The sequence below is a fragment of the Macrosteles quadrilineatus genome, unplaced genomic scaffold (genome assembly GCF_028750875.1).
Source record: "Macrosteles quadrilineatus isolate MER2022 unplaced genomic scaffold, UCM_ALF_1.0 Scaffold_7__1_contigs__length_78375512, whole genome shotgun sequence".
NCBI lineage: Eukaryota > Metazoa > Arthropoda > Insecta > Hemiptera > Cicadellidae > Macrosteles > Macrosteles quadrilineatus.
In genome coordinates this window covers 41,151,820-41,171,129 of record NW_026542600.1, presented here as the reverse complement: position 1 = coordinate 41,171,129, position 19,310 = coordinate 41,151,820, and the positions used below count along the sequence as shown (strand labels likewise).

At 34.8% G+C, this 19,310-nt stretch overlaps 1 protein-coding gene across 3 annotated transcripts in view; it reads right to left on the bottom strand.

Annotated features, from left to right (window-relative positions):
• Window positions 1-6,455: 6,455 nt before the first annotated feature.
• LOC128998049 (paired amphipathic helix protein Sin3b) overlaps window positions 6,456-19,310 on the bottom strand; it is a 59,584-nt gene continuing 46,729 nt past the window's right edge. For all 3 annotated transcript variants that reach the window (XM_054424007.1, XM_054424008.1, XM_054424009.1), the window contains 2 exons: window positions 17,803-18,036; window positions 6,456-8,042 (listed from right to left, as the gene is read on the bottom strand). In XM_054424007.1, the coding sequence (XP_054279982.1) occupies window positions 7,812-8,042; window positions 17,803-18,036 (465 nt within the window). In that variant the 3' untranslated portion in view covers window positions 6,456-7,811. The remainder of the gene's footprint in view (window positions 8,043-17,802; window positions 18,037-19,310) is intronic.

Genomic DNA, 19,310 nt, shown 5'->3' with positions numbered 1-19,310 from the left:
TTTATTTAATAGGTTAGTTTATTCTTTGGTTATAATTAACTCATACATTAAAAGTTGGTTAATTTACAAGTTTGACGTACTTTTATCACAGGTTAAAATAGCCTATTGCATTTTTTAATTTTATCTTTGTATGGATTTCAAGCGTCTTATTTTATTATGTTGTAAGCGTTTATCTTACAACAACAACAACAACAACAACAAAATGTAAAATAATACAATATTCAAAGCCCCAGCCAACGTTCATGATTTCAGCCAATGTTTCAAAATGTTTGCAGACGACATAAGCAGTGTGCGAAATCACCGAGAAGTAAAATATTTCCCGGTGACGAAAGTAAGATTGCATAATAATCAATGACCCACGTTATAAACGTTAAATTTGTTAACTTAGTTCGTTTACACTAAATAGGCCTAACGAAATTAAACGATAACATCATATTATTAATAAGTTTAATGTTATTACTTGTTCAATACAATTAATTATTGAATGATTGATAGGTAATACCATAGATAAAACATACTCCCTTAGTAAATTTCCCATCCTTATGGAACAGTTGAAGCCAATTTTATCTATCGTTAGTTCTGTCTGGTTTTCTGTGGATGTCGTGTTTTGTTTAAAATTTTTTTCTTGTTATTTCATTAATTTAAAACCTCGTTTAACCAAATAAAACTATCTAATCATAATAAACAATAACTCGTCTACTAGCTATACAAAGTGATATAACCAAACAGTGAGACACAAATAATGAGAAACTAACCTAAAATAATATAACAAATTGTAAACAAAACACGACATCTAAAGAAAACCGGACAGAACTAACAATAAAATTGACTTCAGCTGTTCCATAAGGATGGACGATATACTAAGGAACTGTGTTTTATCTATGGTTGGTAATACATTTGAATAAGAATGAACCCACATTTTTCGGACCCACTCGTCTCACGGGTCTGCTTGCCGTTTCCCACTCACCGGTTCGCGGGCCCCCTCAGCTCCCGGGCCCCCCCGCATTGCGGGCCCTTCTGTTACGCCACAGAAAATAACCTACAGTAGACTCCCTCTTATCCGGACAGATTTTTACCGAACATAGGTTTAACCGGACTACACTCGGCAGAAATGACATCTCTTTAACCGGACAATTTTTATCAGCACATTGGTTTAACCGGACTAGATCGGCAGGAAGTGGGCAGTACAGAAACGACTGTTCTCTTGGGAAAGATTTGAGACCAGTGATCACGTGTCTAAATACAATGCTCTCCTAAATTAAAGTCGAATATCACAGTAAACAGTCCGATTTAACGAGTTTTTATGGACGTCGGTTTAATCGGAAAACCCGTTATTCGGACTGGCCTCCGTCCTGAGGGAGGAGTCCGGATAAGAGGGAGTCTACTGTACAGTCTTTTTGAGATGAAAAAAAGTAAAAACTCAGTAAGCCGAATTGAAGTTTTAAAAATGATTTATTTTTCCCATATTCAATCCTATATGGTATATGTATGAAGCTAACACAAAAATACCCCTGCCGCAGCAAACCTGCACACCAAGCAAATTTCCATTTGCCTGAATTGATTTTCAATTAAATGTATTTAATTAACATTAGGTTTTATGATTATTGATTACCGGTACCTAGGCTTGCTGCTACAGGGAGAAAAAGGCATGGAAAAAGTGTGTTTTTTAGTAAAATATTAATAATTTAGTATAAAATAAATAAATTTACCAAGTTTGATCAAAATATATCCATAAACAAGCAAACTACAACATTGTACAACATTCTCCATAAGAATAACATGGAAATTTTAAAATAAATTTTTTTTGAATTTTCTCCGTAACCAATAATTGTACAAAAACACTTTGATATACTAAATTATTTGTTTTTTTTAAGCTCTTTAAAAAGGTCTGGAGAGAAATTGGGAAATTTTGTGTTTAGAGGGTCAAAAATTAGAAAAACCTATTTTTACCCCATAAAACCCTGTTCTCATTGTCCGATCATGCTGGATCGCGAACTCATTCAAGTTTATCCTGCCTTACACCTTCAAACCAAATTTCATCAAAACCGGACAAAAATTACTCAAGTTATAGTCCCGTGCTCACGGACATATATATATATATACAGTCTACAGGTATAAAGATTCTCTGAAAATATCTTTGATCAGGCTCATCAAATTTCAAAATGGCGGCCATTTAAATTCTTTTAAGTAAAACTCACTGAAAAGCGGCCATTACAAAAAAAAAATTAAATGGTCGCCATTTTGAAACTAAATGAGCCTGATCGAAGATATTTTTGGAGAATGTTTATACCTGTAGACTTAAAGTTTATACCAAGTTTCATAAAAATATCTCCAAGGGTTTTTGAGTAATTAATTATTTTCAAAAAAATACAAAATGGCGGATTACGGCCAAACTAAGCCGAAATCGAAAAAAAGTTATTCTTCATTTTCGACTTATTTTTGCATGTAGAATCTGAATCTGCATAGCCCGCTACGCTTTAATGAAACACCCTGTATATACGCATATATAAAAATTTGAACGAATGTGTTTTTGGCCTCTGAGGACATCAAAATGAAAAAGTAATTCAGTCCCGGGCCTAGGTCTGACCATGCCACCTACAGTAATATCTACTTCCCTATAGGGAAATTCGCTAAAAGGAATTTGTACAACATTTTTACGATACAGAAGCAATGGATCAGAGCTAAGTTAAAAATAAACAACGGTGATTCAGCAAAATAACACTTAAAACATTTAAGAATCCTCACTGCTTATGGTTTTTATGTTCTTTATATGACTGTATTATGTTTGTCAAAAACAAAAATTTCAATCCACTGATTAAAGAAAACAATCATAACTACAATACACGCAACAAAAATAACTTTACGCCACACTACATTATTTTGACGAACTTCCCACGCAAGGAATTAGTCCAGAAAACAGCTGTTTGCCGCCAGCTTATTCAAATGGGGTTTCATTGCGTACTACTGTGCTGCAATGAGTTTTGCCGGACACCAATCAGCTGATTATACTGTATTTAGGTGGCAGTGAGTAGTTATAAACAAAAACATAACCTCTCTTAGAGGTTATGACTAGTGATTTTTAGTCCTTTAGTTGGTGGAAATAAGGATTTGTACGGATTTAGTAGTATGGCGTAAACTATCGTACGTAACTCGTCCAAAATGTGTGTACCGGACTCGTATGGTAATCCCGTACTCGACTTCGTCTCGCACGGGAACGACCACACTCGTCCGGTAAACACTTATTTTCAGGACTAGTAACGTAATATACTATTGTAGTTGGACATTATAGCTCTTCAGGGCTTTGCCAATACAGTAGTTAGAAAAACGAATCGAATCCGAATCCTTTTGGAGATTCGATTCAGATTTGAGTACGAATCTACTGTTTCTAACTGTATTTGGAATCGATCACCGATTCGTCAGTCGGTTTTAGAACCAACAGAGAACAAAATGGCGGGCATGGTTGGGACTGGTTTCCTTGCTTCTTGTTCAGTGTCAATTGAACCAAATTAGGATTGGGATTGGAAGTCAAATATTTTTTTTCTTTCTCTAGGACGCTAGGCCTGAGCCCGGAATTGTTTTTCACATTACTTCAGGCTAGACCTAGGGGTTACGGCATTATCACTTAGATAAAATCCATTAGTGATTTGGCCGGATTTGACCCGGGACCTCAGGAACCGGAGTCCCGCGCTCTAACCACTAGACCAGCTCGCTCCCCAGAACTCGAACATTAGAATGACTTGAGTTTAGTATTTGAGTCTTCTTGAATGACTTGATATAAAGGGGGGTCTACACGCAAGGATTTGGCGTACGTTTTACCTGCACAGGTGGAAAGAAATGCGTCCACACGGTACAGGTTTCAGCACCAGCTTTTGGTGTAGTTTTCTGATAACTTTCAGTGTATGTGCATGTAATATCATGGGAGATGTGTTACTGTGGTCGATTTCTACAGCCAGTGTTACAAGAAAGCAAAGAAATAAGTCTGAGCGACGCTATGGTCAAGACGTTGGTTACTAAAAAGACAACCAATTCCATAATAGTTTCACTGTTCACGTTCGAATATACTGCTTAGTATTTTTCAAAAGTCTCTAAGTCTTTTTCTTATCACAGTCACTATGTTCCTTACTCTTGACCCTCCATAAATAAGGAAAACTTCTGTATAGTTCGATGAATTCAACAACAACATCACAGGAACACTGGCGAAGATCTGCGATCCTAAAAACTATGCTCTCCGCAATAGTTTTATCGCTCCGTCTTCCGTCTCCGCGCAGTTCTAAAAAATGCACAGTTTTGCGGTACACACGCAACGATTTGACTGCAACGATTTACTTGCACAGGTAAAACGTACCGTAAATCCTTGTGTGTAGACAGTGGCGGTTCCAAGGGGGGGGGGGGCTACAGGGGCTAAAGCCGTCCCTTGGACCCTGGAAAATAAATTTAAACGTACATTTCGTCCTTAAAACACACAATGTCATAAAACAGACATCAATGTAGTTTTTATTAAACTTAATAAGCGATGGCAGGAGTAGTATTAAGTTCCACATGAATAAACTTTGTGGACAATAGCACAACGAATAAAACAATATTACGCCATGGAAAGTTGTGTGCATCATCCAATTTTTACAGCAGTCAGCTGTTGACATGCTTAGGGCAAAGGCGAGCGCCGAGCGAGGACGAGGAAACAGCTGATTTCCTGATGTTCCATAGTTGTCAAATTGTCTGCTAGCCACTAACTTTACACAGGCATCAATCAGCAATTAGCGGTAGCACCAATAGCCAACACTAGTGTTAAAGTTTATATAGTCAATGCTATTACTGAATTCGATACTATACATATTGTGACAGATCTATGAAATGAAGAAAAACATAAGGTTAAATAACGTGTGTCTACTTGCTTGCATGACATATAACAGGTGAAATGGAAGGTTTTAGGAAAATTGGGCACAGTTCTAGCCATTAGAAATGGCTTTATAAAGTCACCATACAACTTTTAGGAGATAAGGCTTTGTAGTCTACTGTCTACAGTAGGGTTATGTTTTGAAATTCATTAATGCAAGTTCGTCATAGTTTGATTTTTAAAACGTCTACTTGCTCATGACAAAGACAAATAACAGGTGAAATTGGAGGTTTTTGGCCAGTTGGACACAGGTATAGTCTTTGACTTTAATAAAGACTTTAGAAAGTCAGTAAAAAGCTTTTAGGAGGATACAATATGTTTTGAGATTTATGAATGCAATCGTCATAGTTAATTTTAAAAATGTCTACTTATTCATGACAAATAAATGGGAAAATGGGAGGTTTTGCACACAGTTCTAGACGTTGAAACTGGCTGTAGAAAGTCACCCAACGGCTTTTAGGAGGATATGGCCGTAGTCTACAGTGTATTTTGAAGTTCATGAATGCAAACGTCAGTTTAATTTTTAAAATGTCTATTTTCTCATGACAAACAACAGGTGAAATGGGAGTTTATGGACAATTGGGCACGGTTTTAGGTGTTAAAAATGGCTTTAGTAAGTCACCAAACGGCTTTGAAAATTCAACATTTTCCTGGACCCCCCCTGCTATATTGGGGGGTGCTCTGCACCCACCTAAGCGCCCCAGTAGCCCCCCCCCCCTTGACAAGGCCCTACATAGAACCGCCACTGCGTGTAGACCTGCCTTAAGACAGACAACGATAATGGGACAGCATTTGTATGTTAAATGGACGCCAGATTATTATAATTTATAGTTCTAATTATGCACTTCTTCTGATTAAATTGAAAATATAATGTACCGGTAAATATAGCCTCATTCAAGTAGTGTAACTTACAGGTAGTAAAAGGTTGACAATTTAAAGTTCATGTTAGGAACCTGACCATAGTATAACTTAGTGTTATACTTTGGGCCTGGGTCGCATATGAACCCTATCTTGGCTATCAGTAAACTTAACCTCACAGTGTGAATTGTTAACTTGTAATAGTCATATAGACTTAGGTTTTTGTAGGGAAATAAAACTGAGGTGTATAGGCATATGTTTTAAATCACTACACAAATTGCTAGACCATCACAAAAAAATTGTAGATCCAATCGGATTAGATAAAATCTGTACCTACCGTTTTTTTTTGTTTTTTTTTACATCTTAAGGAATATTTAATGGACATGTGCTATACTCTTTAAATAAACTGAAAATTGTTACTATCATAGTTTTAAGATTTAAGCCTTAGTTTCAGTTTATTTAATGCTATTAATGTACAACCATGAATACTCTTACGAATAAAGATTCTTCATTATGACTAGTCTTGCAACTACGTACTGTACTGTACAGTTTATAGTACTTTATGGTTATGGACTACCAGGCAAGTGTCCAAAGCAGGGAAAATTTAAGATTAGTAGGTTTAGAAATTTAAGATTAGGTTTTGGTTTTTGAGATTCAAATTTCTGTTTTGACCATCACTATTTAAATGGTAATAAAATGTCAATTCATTTTTAAACATATTTATTAAATGAACTTAATGAATACAATAACTAACCAAAACAATATGATCCACACTATTATGTACCGTTGTGTAAAACATTTTTGCTTAACTGTAAGACTGTTATGCTTGGTACAAAAACTTCAACAATTAAAGAAAATGTAAATTGATCCAAATGCAAAACAAAAAATGTCTAACCAGCATATAAAGGAAAAAAGCAAATGATTATGAAAAATATAGATACAACGTAAAAAATGATTTCTCTTGGCTTGCATCTAAATCAAACTCTACATTGAAACTCTTGTTTGAGTTATGTACAAATACAAGTTTGATTTTCTACAATAAAACAATGATTCTTGTATGATATCTCTCCAATACAATTTCACAATAAAATATGATCAATAAAATGTGAACTTTATACAGATCAACTACAAATATCAATTCAATTATAATTTAATGCTAATTAATTAACCTTAAAATGTATTCTTTCAATGTCAGGCAAAGTTAAATTTATTTTTATGTTGCTTATACATTTTAATAGCTAATTAAAATAACTTCTTGTTCAGCATCGTACGTGTTATTAAATTACCTTGACGCACAAAAATACGTCAAATAACACTTTTAATAATATATTTACACTTATCTTTTATATGTATTTACCGTCTTGTGAGTAAACAGTATAATTGTAAATATATTATTATAAGTGATATTTGACATATTTTTGTGCTTTCAGTTAATTAAAATGTATCCGAATTCCCTTTTCTTTAAATAAAGTATTTTTTCATAAGTTTAGATATTTTTAATCAGATCTGTATAAAGTAAAATATAATGCTACTTACTAGCATTTGTAAAAAATCTTGCATAAGTTATAAGTGAAGAGAGTTTTTATATTTTACAATATATCAACAATTGTATATAAACAACCAATTAATCAATAAAAAACTTGGAGTTACAAAAACTCAAATCAAAACTTAAAACCATCATAAATCAAATGATCACTGCAGGGAAAAAATAATTATAGCAAAATATTACAGTAAAGAAGTACATTATAAACAGTTTTTAAGAGAGCAAAATGAATACGGTGTATGAAATAGTCATTTAAACCATATTTGTTTGCAATAGCATGTTAATACCGTTTGCCAAGTATCTAAAATAATTTTGACAAAGAGGGAATGATATATATATGCACAATATTATCATACAAATAATTAAATAAAAATTTGACAATACTTTAACGGAATGAAATCTATTATACAATGAGAATCATTTATATACTAAACTATATTTCAACCTTTATACAAAATATAGCTTTATATGAAACAAAAACGTTAGGGCTTATGTGTAAAGACTCCACGAGTATGTTTACTTGGGTTGGGAGCGAGAGACTCGGTAACGATTGTATGATCGGTACGGAGCTTTGTCCACAGGGTTGTCAGACAACACGATCGTGTGGTTAGGTTGGTAGTCCGGTAGATTACCCATCATCCACTCCGTGGCAAAGTCGTACTGCTGCATTGTCAAGTGTGTACGAGCCCAGTTCTGGTGCCACAAGCGGAACTTCATGCTCATTCGTAGACTCAATTTCCTGTGAGTCTGTAAGAACAATGAAAGATGCAATAAGGATAGATGTTGACACGGCAGAAAAATCATTTAAATATATTTTGCTCGTAAAAAAGTAGACACACAGTTCTTGATTATTATTACTGTATAGAATTTATACAAATCACAAATAAACCTGTAAAATTGTCATCCCAAGCTGAGCTATATTCTAACCTGACAACAGAACTATAGAATTTTTTAAAACAAGATTGGTACTTAGCATGAATCACTTGCCATTTCAGGTGATCTAAACAATTTTGACAAAGAATAAACAGTACAACTTACAAACAATCTCCATTAAAAAATAATATAAAATTTCCCTTTAACTAGCTTTAATATTTTTTATGGAGTATGTGAGGTTCACTTACATAGGACATTTTAGACTTTTGAATAGGCCTACTGAAGTAGTCATCCCATATAAATGGACCTACTGCAGCATATGAATGAGTCAATTACAGCGTGTGCTGTGTCGAAATTCTGCAGTGTGGTAGAAAAGTCCCGGAACGGTTTAATATATTTTTTACCGATATAGATAAAGTAATGAGACTTGGTATTTCAATAGTAGCCATAAATGTCTACTTTTTTAAGCTACTATCACTTTTTTTATCCCCAAGGGCCCACGATGAGTCAGACAAAATTCTTAAATAGCAGCATAGGTCGAGTTTGGTAAAACATTAAAGGTCTTAGTTAGTAGAACATATTGCTGCAAACCCGAACTCAGGCCCGTTTTTGACCCTGTTAGCGCCCTAGGCACAACTAATAGTAGCGCCCCTTTGAAATATATATATAAGGGTGTCCACCGACCGGGAAATCCGGGAATCATGCGGGAATTTTATGAACCAGGAATTATGTGTGAATTTTGTATTTCTACCTGGAGTTTTCAAATTACCGTGATCGCGCATGACAACAGTTTCCGTGACCGCGGGAGACGATAATATGTCTACACTCGGCCGTGAGATATTCAGAATATTTCCACAATCACGGAAGACGATGATAATGTCCACCGCGCGAAACAGTAAGAATTGTACCGCGATCGCGGAAGACGATGATGATCCACACAACTGCGGAACATGATTAACATTTTGCTGCAATCGCGGGAGATACAATAATAATTTACACGGCCGCGAGGGACGATCGGAATTATGCCACGATCGCGAAAGACAATGATAATGTCCACATGACCGCGGAAAGAAATCAGAATTTTGCCTCATTCACGGACTTAAGACGACGATCTCCATATGTCCACAGGGGATGATTACAATTTTTCCACAATCGCAGGAGACGATTACGATGTCTACAGGACCACGGGAGATACAATAATGATTTCTACACGGCCGCGAGGGATGATCAGAATATTGCCGCGATCACAGAAGACGATGATAATGGCCACACGATCGTGGGAAAAGTTCAGTACTTTACCTAATTTGCGGAAGAGGATGATGACCCCACAAGACCGAGGGAGATGATTACCATTTTGTCACGACCGCGGGGGACGATATAATGATATCTTCACGGCCGCGAGGGGTGGTCAGAATTTGACCGCGATCGCGCAAGACGAAGATAATGTCCTTAAGACCGCGTGAAAAGATCAGAATTTTGCCTCATTCGCGGTAGACGATGATAATCTCCTCACGACCGCGGGATATGCTCATATATTGCTTTGATCATGGAAGACGATAATTATGTCCAAACGACCTGACCGCTGAAAATAGTAAGAATCTCGCCGCAAACGCGGGAGACGATTACGATGTCTACACGGCCGCGAGGGGTTATCAGAAGTTTACCGCAATCGCATGCAAACAACCACCAATTTTTTTTATTTTCCAAATTTTTGGCGCCCCCCAAAAAAGCCAAGTGCCTCGCGCCCTAGGCACGTGCCTACCGTGCCTATTCGGTAAATCGGCTCTGCCCGAACTCAAAAAGGACAACTGAGTCAAAAATGACAGCTGTTCAAAGATTCATTGAATTTGCATTGCTATTTTACGCTACCTCCTCAAAGGGGAGACCACGAGAATTCGGAAGAAAATCATTAACGTAAGCATAGGTTGATATGTACATCAAATTAAAGGTCTTAAATAGTAGAATACAATGCTGCAAACTTGAGCTCAATAGAACAACTGAGTAAAAAATGGCAGCCTCTCAAAAATTCAAAATGGCAGAATTGAGAAATATTTTAACGGCTGCCATTTTTGAATCAATTGTCCTTTTGAGTTCGGGTTTGCAGCAATGTGTTCTACTAAGACCTTTAATTAGAAACCTAATTTGATCTATGCTGCAATTTAAGAATTTTGTCCGACTCCTCGTTGGCCGTTCCCCTTAAGGGATAAAATAAGAGTAGACATATATGGCTAGTTTTGATATACCAAGTCCCATTTCTTAATCTATATTGGTAAAAAATATATTAAGCCGTTCCGTTATTTTTTTACGTTTTGCCAGTGACTGGATTAAACTACGTCCATTTTGATTCTTAAACTAAATTGTTATAGTTAAGCTTTAACACAGGGATGGAATGTCTTGTTCTAACAGTAGAGGGCGTCACTTTACCAGTTCCATAGTTTAAGGCATTTACATTTACAAACTAACCATTGAATAAAGAAACAAAATATGGTTTGGAAACAAAAGTAAACTGTGTACAACATAGTTTTATAATATTCTCTCGGGTTTAATTTAAACAGATATATGACAAAAAAATAAACACTATGCCAATATCATCAGAACACTCAAACCTCATGCATGAAACACTGGCAAAAAAACCTTCAGACTTTACAATAGGATGCAATGTGTAGGTTACAGTATCTAAGTCAATTACAGAAGAATAGATAAGTAACAGAGATATCTCTGAGTAAAAACCATAAGAATTTGTGGTAGTCTATAATTATAATTATGAAATTGTATGACAAAGCAAATAGTGTAAACATTAGTATCTTCAATTTGTAAAAATCTGCATGGTTCCTTAGAAGATAAAACACCTAAATTTCAAGGCCTGATCCTACATATGTTATAGTAGTTTACGCAACGATTGCGTTAAGTTAGTCTTTACAATACGAGTAGAAATGTCGTAAAGACTATTAACCCGAGTTGCGTACACTACTTTACCTACGACCGTTTTTTAATTACTGACAATCTGGTTTTTCATTACTAACAATCACTACTCATAACTTCTAAGAGAGGTTATGTTTTCGTTTATTGTCATTGCCACTGAAAGTGATGCAACGACTTATTGTATAATCAACTGATTTAATATAATTATGTGTTTGTAAAACTTTGTTAAATAATACGTTACTTTTTCAGGGAATAGGTTCAGTTAGCAGCATTCTTACTATAAATACTTTATCGGGTACAATTAGGGAAATATTGCATATCTTTTTTGGACAACTGAATAATAGTGAAACAGTTAATTTACAGTTAGATCTCATCATCAAAAATGTGGTCCACAACGAGTTGGGTGAAAAAGTTGTTAAGAGGTTTTCAAAATAAACCAGAAGCACATTTTCATTTTTCAATTTAACCTTATTTTGTTTTGTCCATTTAATGAATTGCTGGTATGTAATTTCATACCTTTGTTTTGATTTTGGTGGCAAAAGATTAGCACAAACAGTTTGTGCTCTCATTTCCATCTTGTCAACTTCACTTTCACTAACTGTCATTTTTAAATCAGTTTAATCTACCTTCCTTTAACTTAGGTTAAGAATACAGGTGTATCAACAGGAACAAGTCGGATCAACAATTAAAATTGTCAACAGATCAGCTGATCAGCTGATTAGTTGAGGTTCAAAACATTACACGTTTACTTCTTTTCACTCAATCCTTGAACGTCATTGATCTGTTACCCGTGTTGTTATGAGAGAAACTATGCTGTTATGAAATGAAACTATACTGTTATGAAAGTAAGTAGCTGTTAAGTGAAACTTTTCAATTCTAAGAACTGAACTGAAATGGCTACTTTAAAAAACGGTCGTAGGTAAAGTAGTTTAAAATTGTAAACAGAAACCCTATAAAATAACTCAAAGTGTGTAGATTTTACAACTTTCCAACTGTTTTTATAAATCAAATAATTCACATGAGATTGATTCCGAAAACTCTTAGACAGCCTTGGTTGATACAGACAATGATTATAGAGTCTTTCTCATTTCCTATGATAAATTTCCATAATCTTAAAATAGATAAACCTGCCATATGGTTTTGCAAAATATTATATTTTACTTGTTTAAGCCAGCTGTGTGGCATGGGGAAAAATGCATTTGACAGTTCTGCTTGTTTATATTTTGATGTGAAATCAACATTGTAAATATTGTAGCCATGGAGACCAATCAATATTTACTTTTAAATCTCAGAATGTTGAAAGCCAATGAGGCTAAGCTCTCGGTCAGTATCGAAGCGGGAATAGTCCTAATTTAATCTTTAGTATAGTAGCAATTTCTTTGTAAAAAATAAATCCATGTAAGCTGTTCAGTAGTTTTTACGAGATTGAGTAACCCACACAATATATTTGTATGATAGTATAGATGACACAAGTGTTCTTAAAGTACTTAAATATGAATTTGAAGTATTCAATACGATGGTAATTACAAGAAAATGAAAATATAGATGTACAATTTATTTATGGATTAAATAAATTAATCATCTTCCATACACTTGTTACAATATATTTATAAAATAGCAAAATCAATTCATTTGTCAAATGGTTGTCCAGAAAGTAACGGAAGTTTTTAATTAAGCTAAATGCCCAACTGGCAGCAAACCTGCAGACTAAGCAAAATTTAATCAAAATCGGATGATATTTGCTCGAGTTACCCAGCTAACGGACTCACATAGCCTATATACAGGGTGTCCATAAAAAACGTTATATTTCAGTTATCTTTCGTCCGATCTTTTTGATCTTGGTATCGTTTGATAGGAAATTAAAAATGCAAAAAAAAGTATTCTTAACAATTTTTCATAGAATTAGCCGTTTTTGAGTTATTTAAGTTAGAAAAATTCAAACGGCCGCTATTTTGAAATTTACAATCGGAACAACTTTATTATTTTTACTATTATAGGTCTTGTGTATGTTAACATTTTTACCAAATTTCAAAATCATCGAATAAAAAACTTCACAGATAATAATATTTTTGTATAAAAACAAAATGGCGGATATCTGGGTTAATATGCATTTTCGGACATACCTTCCTATAAACTTTTTTCTTCCTTTTAGTATGGGGATTCATTTCCCAAAGTCCTGAAACGCTTTTTATGGACACCCTGTATATAAATTTGAATAAATTTTGTTTTTGACCTCTGGGGACATCAAAATGAAAAAGTAAATTGGTCCTGGGTCCAGGTCCTACTAAGCCGCCAACAGTATCAGCTTATTCCCAATATTAGAAATAAGGGACAAAAATACATTTTACTATAGCTACATATTTGAAGAGTAATCTATTATGCTATTTTTTAATACAGTCCGTATCAAAATTAGAGTGTTTAACAAGTTGTTGTTGATACTTTTTGTATAGAGAAATGTGGCATGTTTGTCAGACCACTGGTTTATTCACAAAATTGTCATAATTGAGACTCGGTGAGACGCTTCTCTTCTATTATAGATGTTAAAGCCTGCAAGGAACAAAATTGTGACTCGGACCACTGCTTGCAAAAAACGAGTGTCCAAGAAACTATCAACCCTTTACACTCTGAAACAAAATAAACAAACAAAGTGGGGCAAAGATATGTCACCCACAACAAGTACTGGGACACAATCACAAAAAGGGGAATGCTGAGAGAAGCCCCTCTAAACGAATTAGAAGACAAATGGGAAGATAAAAATAGAAGCTGCAAGAGACAGTAGATGAGAAGTAAAATGAATGAAATGCTTGGTGGTATGATGAAGAGTGTAAGAAAAGAACATCATACATGAAAAAACATAGCAAGATAGCAAGAGAGAAAATGTTATCACAGGTACACAAGGAACAACAGGGAAAAAATGAACTCAGAGGGAAATCAAAGAAAATTAAAAAAAGAAGACAGTCTGAAAGTGGAAATAAAGACAATTTTATATGACAATTTTATGCAGCCGTCAACAAAATCAAGAAAAAATCATTCCATCAGGGTGCAGAAACTCTACTGCCAAAACCTAGACCATGAAAATATGGGCTGACCACTTCCAAGAGCTTTTTAACAATAAGGATCCAGAATACAACAAGGTTTGGGGTCTAAATCAAGAAGAGCATAATGCACTAAATACAACAGAAGGAAATTAGGCTCCTGACAAAGATGAAGAGCAATACAGAGGATAAAGAATGGTCGCACGTTTGGTGAAGACAGTGTAACTTTTTAAGTACATAAGAGAACCAGTCATCACAGAAAACACTAAAGTGTATGAGCAACGAAAAGTATACCAACATTCTAGTGCACTGGGATAATTTGACCACTCCATAAAAGAGAAGACACAGGACATGATCAAGATGTTGGCCTTCTCATGCTAGTTGCTGCAATTGGAAAATCATCACAATTGTTGCTGTGATCATGAGAGATTATGAAAGGATGTTACCTCGATTGAAGAAACATCATCCTATGAGCATGAGCAACTCATGGATGGCTTTTGGGGGATAGCTTTTTTTTATATTAAGGATCACCACTTTGAATGTCCTAGGGCCAACTATAGGTATCACACTGTTTGATACAGCTTATAAAGTCCTCACAATTATCATAAACAATGGAATAAAGGAAAATGCAATGATAAAATTGTCAAGTATCAACATGGATTCCGAGAAGTAAGAGGCAAAACCGATCTACTGTATGTAGTCTAACAAACCCTGGAAAAATGCTTCAAACATTAGATAGACTTGTTCATTATTTTTTTTAAATTTAAACCAGCATTTGATAGTGTGAGAAGCTTGAAAGATTGTAGATTAGAAGCCATGGAAGACCTTGTAATATCACCAAAACTGATCAGTCTATGTATGTGTTTGAATGACCATGGAAATTTCAAAGCGAGAGTCAAAATAAACAACAAACTGAGGGACCCCTTAGCCATTTTAGTCGGAGTTGAGTACTGGAGGATCAAGACAAAATCAGAAGATTCTAACGGAGAATAATTAGACGGAGGCTAATTGAGTTAACGAGGAAGAACGGCACATAAGAACACAGAAATTCAGGATATCTTACAAGGAGAAGATATTTTAAGGTTTATAAAGTCACAGAAGGTTTGGACATGTCCAGAGAATGAAGAAAACTAGGATTCCCAAAAGAATAATAAATGCAAATATAATATACACCACCAGAAGAAGAGGACGACATTGAATCCGACGATTGGACCAAGTTGTCGGTGACCTGAAGGTGGTTAGAGTCGCTGGATGTTGAGCTGCTGTCTTCGATCAATCCATCTTTAAGCCTGTGGTTGAGGAGACGAGTGTCTAACAGAGGTCGTGGCGCCTATTGGTATAATAAGCAAGAGCAAATTTTTGATACTTTTTGTTAGAGGTGTGCGGATATCCGAAAAATCAGGTCTGATACTGTTATCTGTAGTTTATAACAAATCATTATGAAAAAGATGTAAACATTAGATATTTATAATATTAAATTTGAACATCTGATCCGCACACCCCTACTTTTTGTGTAAAGTTGGCCTGAGAATCAGACCACTAGTTTTTAATTATGGTAACCACAAATTTGTGGTGTTTGATCTTTCAACTAATTGAACAAAAATATGTTTATTCGTCATTCCGTTGATTTGAAAGATTTGCTATAGACATTGCTAAACTAAAACAGGAAAGATTTACAATTTGTATTACATTATTTGTACATCCCTAAAAGGTATGAATGTCTTACATTTAAAATAAGGATAGCCCTAGAGTCCTAATGTTCAAATAATTGAAACACTCATAATTATACTAATCAATTGAGACTGGACCCCATTTGGATAATTGGATTTTTACCGAAATTTAGGACGTCTGCAACAATTTTGCGATCGGAAAATTAACGCTTTCGCCAGGATCGTGAAGAACAAGTATGACTTCCTGTGACTGCGGGAGACATTGATGATGTCTACAAAACCGCGTAAGGTGTTCAATACATTGCCGCGATCGCGGAAAATGATGTTGATGTTTTCGTAACTTGATATAAGCTTTCGTAAACCGCTGGATTTATTTATTTATTTCTACGGCAAATGCCATTAAATACAATGATACAATGATGATGTCAACACAACCATAGGGTATATTAATCATTTTGCCGCGATCCCAAAAAAATGTTGACCATGTTTTTGTGACCGCGGAGACGATGATGAAATTACACAACTGTGGGATATATTAATAATTTTGCCGCGATTGCGAAAAACGATGACACTGTTTCTGTGACCAAAGGAGACTATGATGATGTCCAAACGATCGCGAGAGAGGTTTTGGATTTTGCTGTGATCAATAGCTTCCGCCTTCTTTAAAACGATACTTATTACTGCTATTTAAAGTTTTTAAAATATTATTTCTGTAAGCGATTTGGATAGTTTGAGTTGGGATGATTGAAGTTCTAGTGTACAACTCATAGAATGTAATTTATTACTAGCCGAAACTAAATCCCAAAAAATTGCTTTTTATACAGTGCCTGCAAAGTAGTTTGCAACTTTTAAACTTATTAAACATGTTTACACCTCAAGTGAAATACCCATTCATTGATTTTGTTGATCAGAACTTTGTTATTACATTTTTTACCTACATCTTGTTACATGTACTTGTTCTCAGACAAAATACATACAGTATGTACCTAAATTATTTGTATATAAACTTCTAATATAATATTTACAATAATAAGAATGTACATTGAAATCAACAGTGATCTACTAATGAGTGTTAGTAAAAACTGTAACAATCTCTATTTCTAATTTAACATATTTTTAATTCCAATCCTTTTTCCCCATATCATGAGGCTTTAATAATTATTATTACTGTGGTGTAGAAACAACATTTTAACAAGTCAGTACCAGTAGCAGTTCCTAACCAAAATCGATCTTCGGATATTGTTATCATTTTTACTCATTCTTTTAAAGCAGATTGCAATAGTTGTTGACAGTTTCTGTATTATATTTATGCTGTAAAAATGTGTTGGTTACATTCAAACAGCAATCTTACTTTGTGATTTGGGGGTGAATTTGTGATTGCAATTTAAGAATTAAATGTAGGTAATTTATAAAGTATAATTGGGAAAATTTCTACAAGGACTAGTTCTACAGTCAAGGAATTTTGACCATTCAAACTTTTTAAGTTAACCAAAACCAAGTTAATGTTTTGTTTTGAGGAAGTAGATTACAGTGTTTTGGTTAGTTATTGGTCAGTAGAAATTTCAATACTTAGTGTGAGATGACTTTTTTAAAGTTAAAACTTAGGTAGGGCAAGTTAAATTTAGAATTATAGTTTATACTCAACTATTTTTCAGTTCCATGTGAAACAGGTCTATAGGAGAGTCAGAACACTAAATCAAATTGTTTTTTGTGTTCAATAAACATATTTTTTTGTAAAATGATTCCTAACTGAAACTGATTAACATCAACCTCTAATAGCTAAAGAACACATAAAAGACTTCAACATTTAATTTTTTTTTTCTATTTTTTTAGTTAATATTTTAGCTAATTGGTTAGTTCTATTGATATTTTTAGTAATACAACATTTTTGATAATCTGGCACTTATGTAGATGAGAGGGTGTATGATTATGGAGAATCAAAATTACTTTGGTGATCTTTACTTATCCAAGAATAAAAACTTTTAAAATTATTTAGGGAATATTTACCTGTTTGGCTTTCTGAAGCGCTTGTCTCTTATACAGGTAACTCTCACGGTCCAGGACAAACACCATCTTGTACGAGTTGAGATTGAATTTACATTCCGTGTCATCACACGAATCAATCTTAGGTGGGATCTTGTTTTTGTTGTTGGCTACTCGCTCCCGCCACAACCTGACATTTCGAGGTAAGAAGATGGCTTTTCCCCACAGCCTTCGTTCTTGCTCTTCTTCATCTAATTCCTGGATCAAGGAACAAGAATGAGTCTGCTACTAAAAACATCAGATTATAATCTACTAAATCTAACTAATCAGACATTTACATTAAAGATTAAATTTAATGTACATGTTTCGTATAGCGGAACAAAAATTATCTGATCCTCAACAGACATTTACCTTACATGTAGGCCTAATGAAATACCATTCATAATACGAATGAATAATATTTCATTAGGCCTAAAGTTATTGACCATTTTCACTAAAGCAAACTCGAGGGATATTCCTGACTTTAAAATATATATTCAGCTTTTGAAAATGTACTTTTAATCTTTAATAATACAATTTTATTCTAGATTTTCTCTAAACTATACTCCATTTTGTTTACTGTACAGTATGGAGTATCCGTAAGCTATGTATTTCAAATGGGGGTTTCAGCAACACTAGCCGTCCTAAAATCATTAGGACCCACAAAACAATCCATAATGTTTTGTTTCCTTTTGCTCCTTCACTAATTTTAGCTATACCAGAGTCAAAATACAAATCTTTAAAACGCAGAAGGTTGTGAAATTTATTTTAGTCCATTTACAAGAGTGTAAGGACAGTTGATGAAACCCATTTGGCAATTAATTAACAGGGTGGCCACTCAAAATTGATTTTCAAAATCCCGGACAATGGAGTCATGACAACAACACAAACGCACAAGCAGCAATATAGTTCTGCCAAGGTCGCATTCCTCAAATTCAAATTCCTTTACGTTTTTCCTCTTCACCAATTTTGTTCACTTTGACCTTTAGACAGTGTATGATGAATGAGCGTTTTTGCCTGAATAAATCATTAAACAAACAAGATGATAGAGTGCGATGCCGTTCACTGCCAGTTCAAACTCAATTGGCAACAAAATTGACCAATAACCGTTAAGCCTCGTTCACATGGGGCGAGTTTACAAGCTAGCTCGTCAGTGGATAAAAAGCCAGCAAGTCGGCAAGTGCACTTGTATTCGTTCACTTGGAACTTGTTCACTTGCCAACTCCCCGACGTGTAGAAAGACGCCGGAGAGTTGGCGAGTGCGCTTGTAGTCGTTCACACGATGCTTTTTCCACTCGCTCAGTAGCTGGCTTGAACCAAATCCTCTGACATCTTTGAATAACATGCGCACAAGCACAAGCAACTGTGTTCACACAGAGCTACTTTACACGCCTACTCACTCAAAAGCTGGCGAGTTGGCGTGTAAAGTAGCCGCAGAGTCAACTTTTTCCAGAGCTTTTTTACAAGCATCTTTTGAGCATTTACGTCATTCA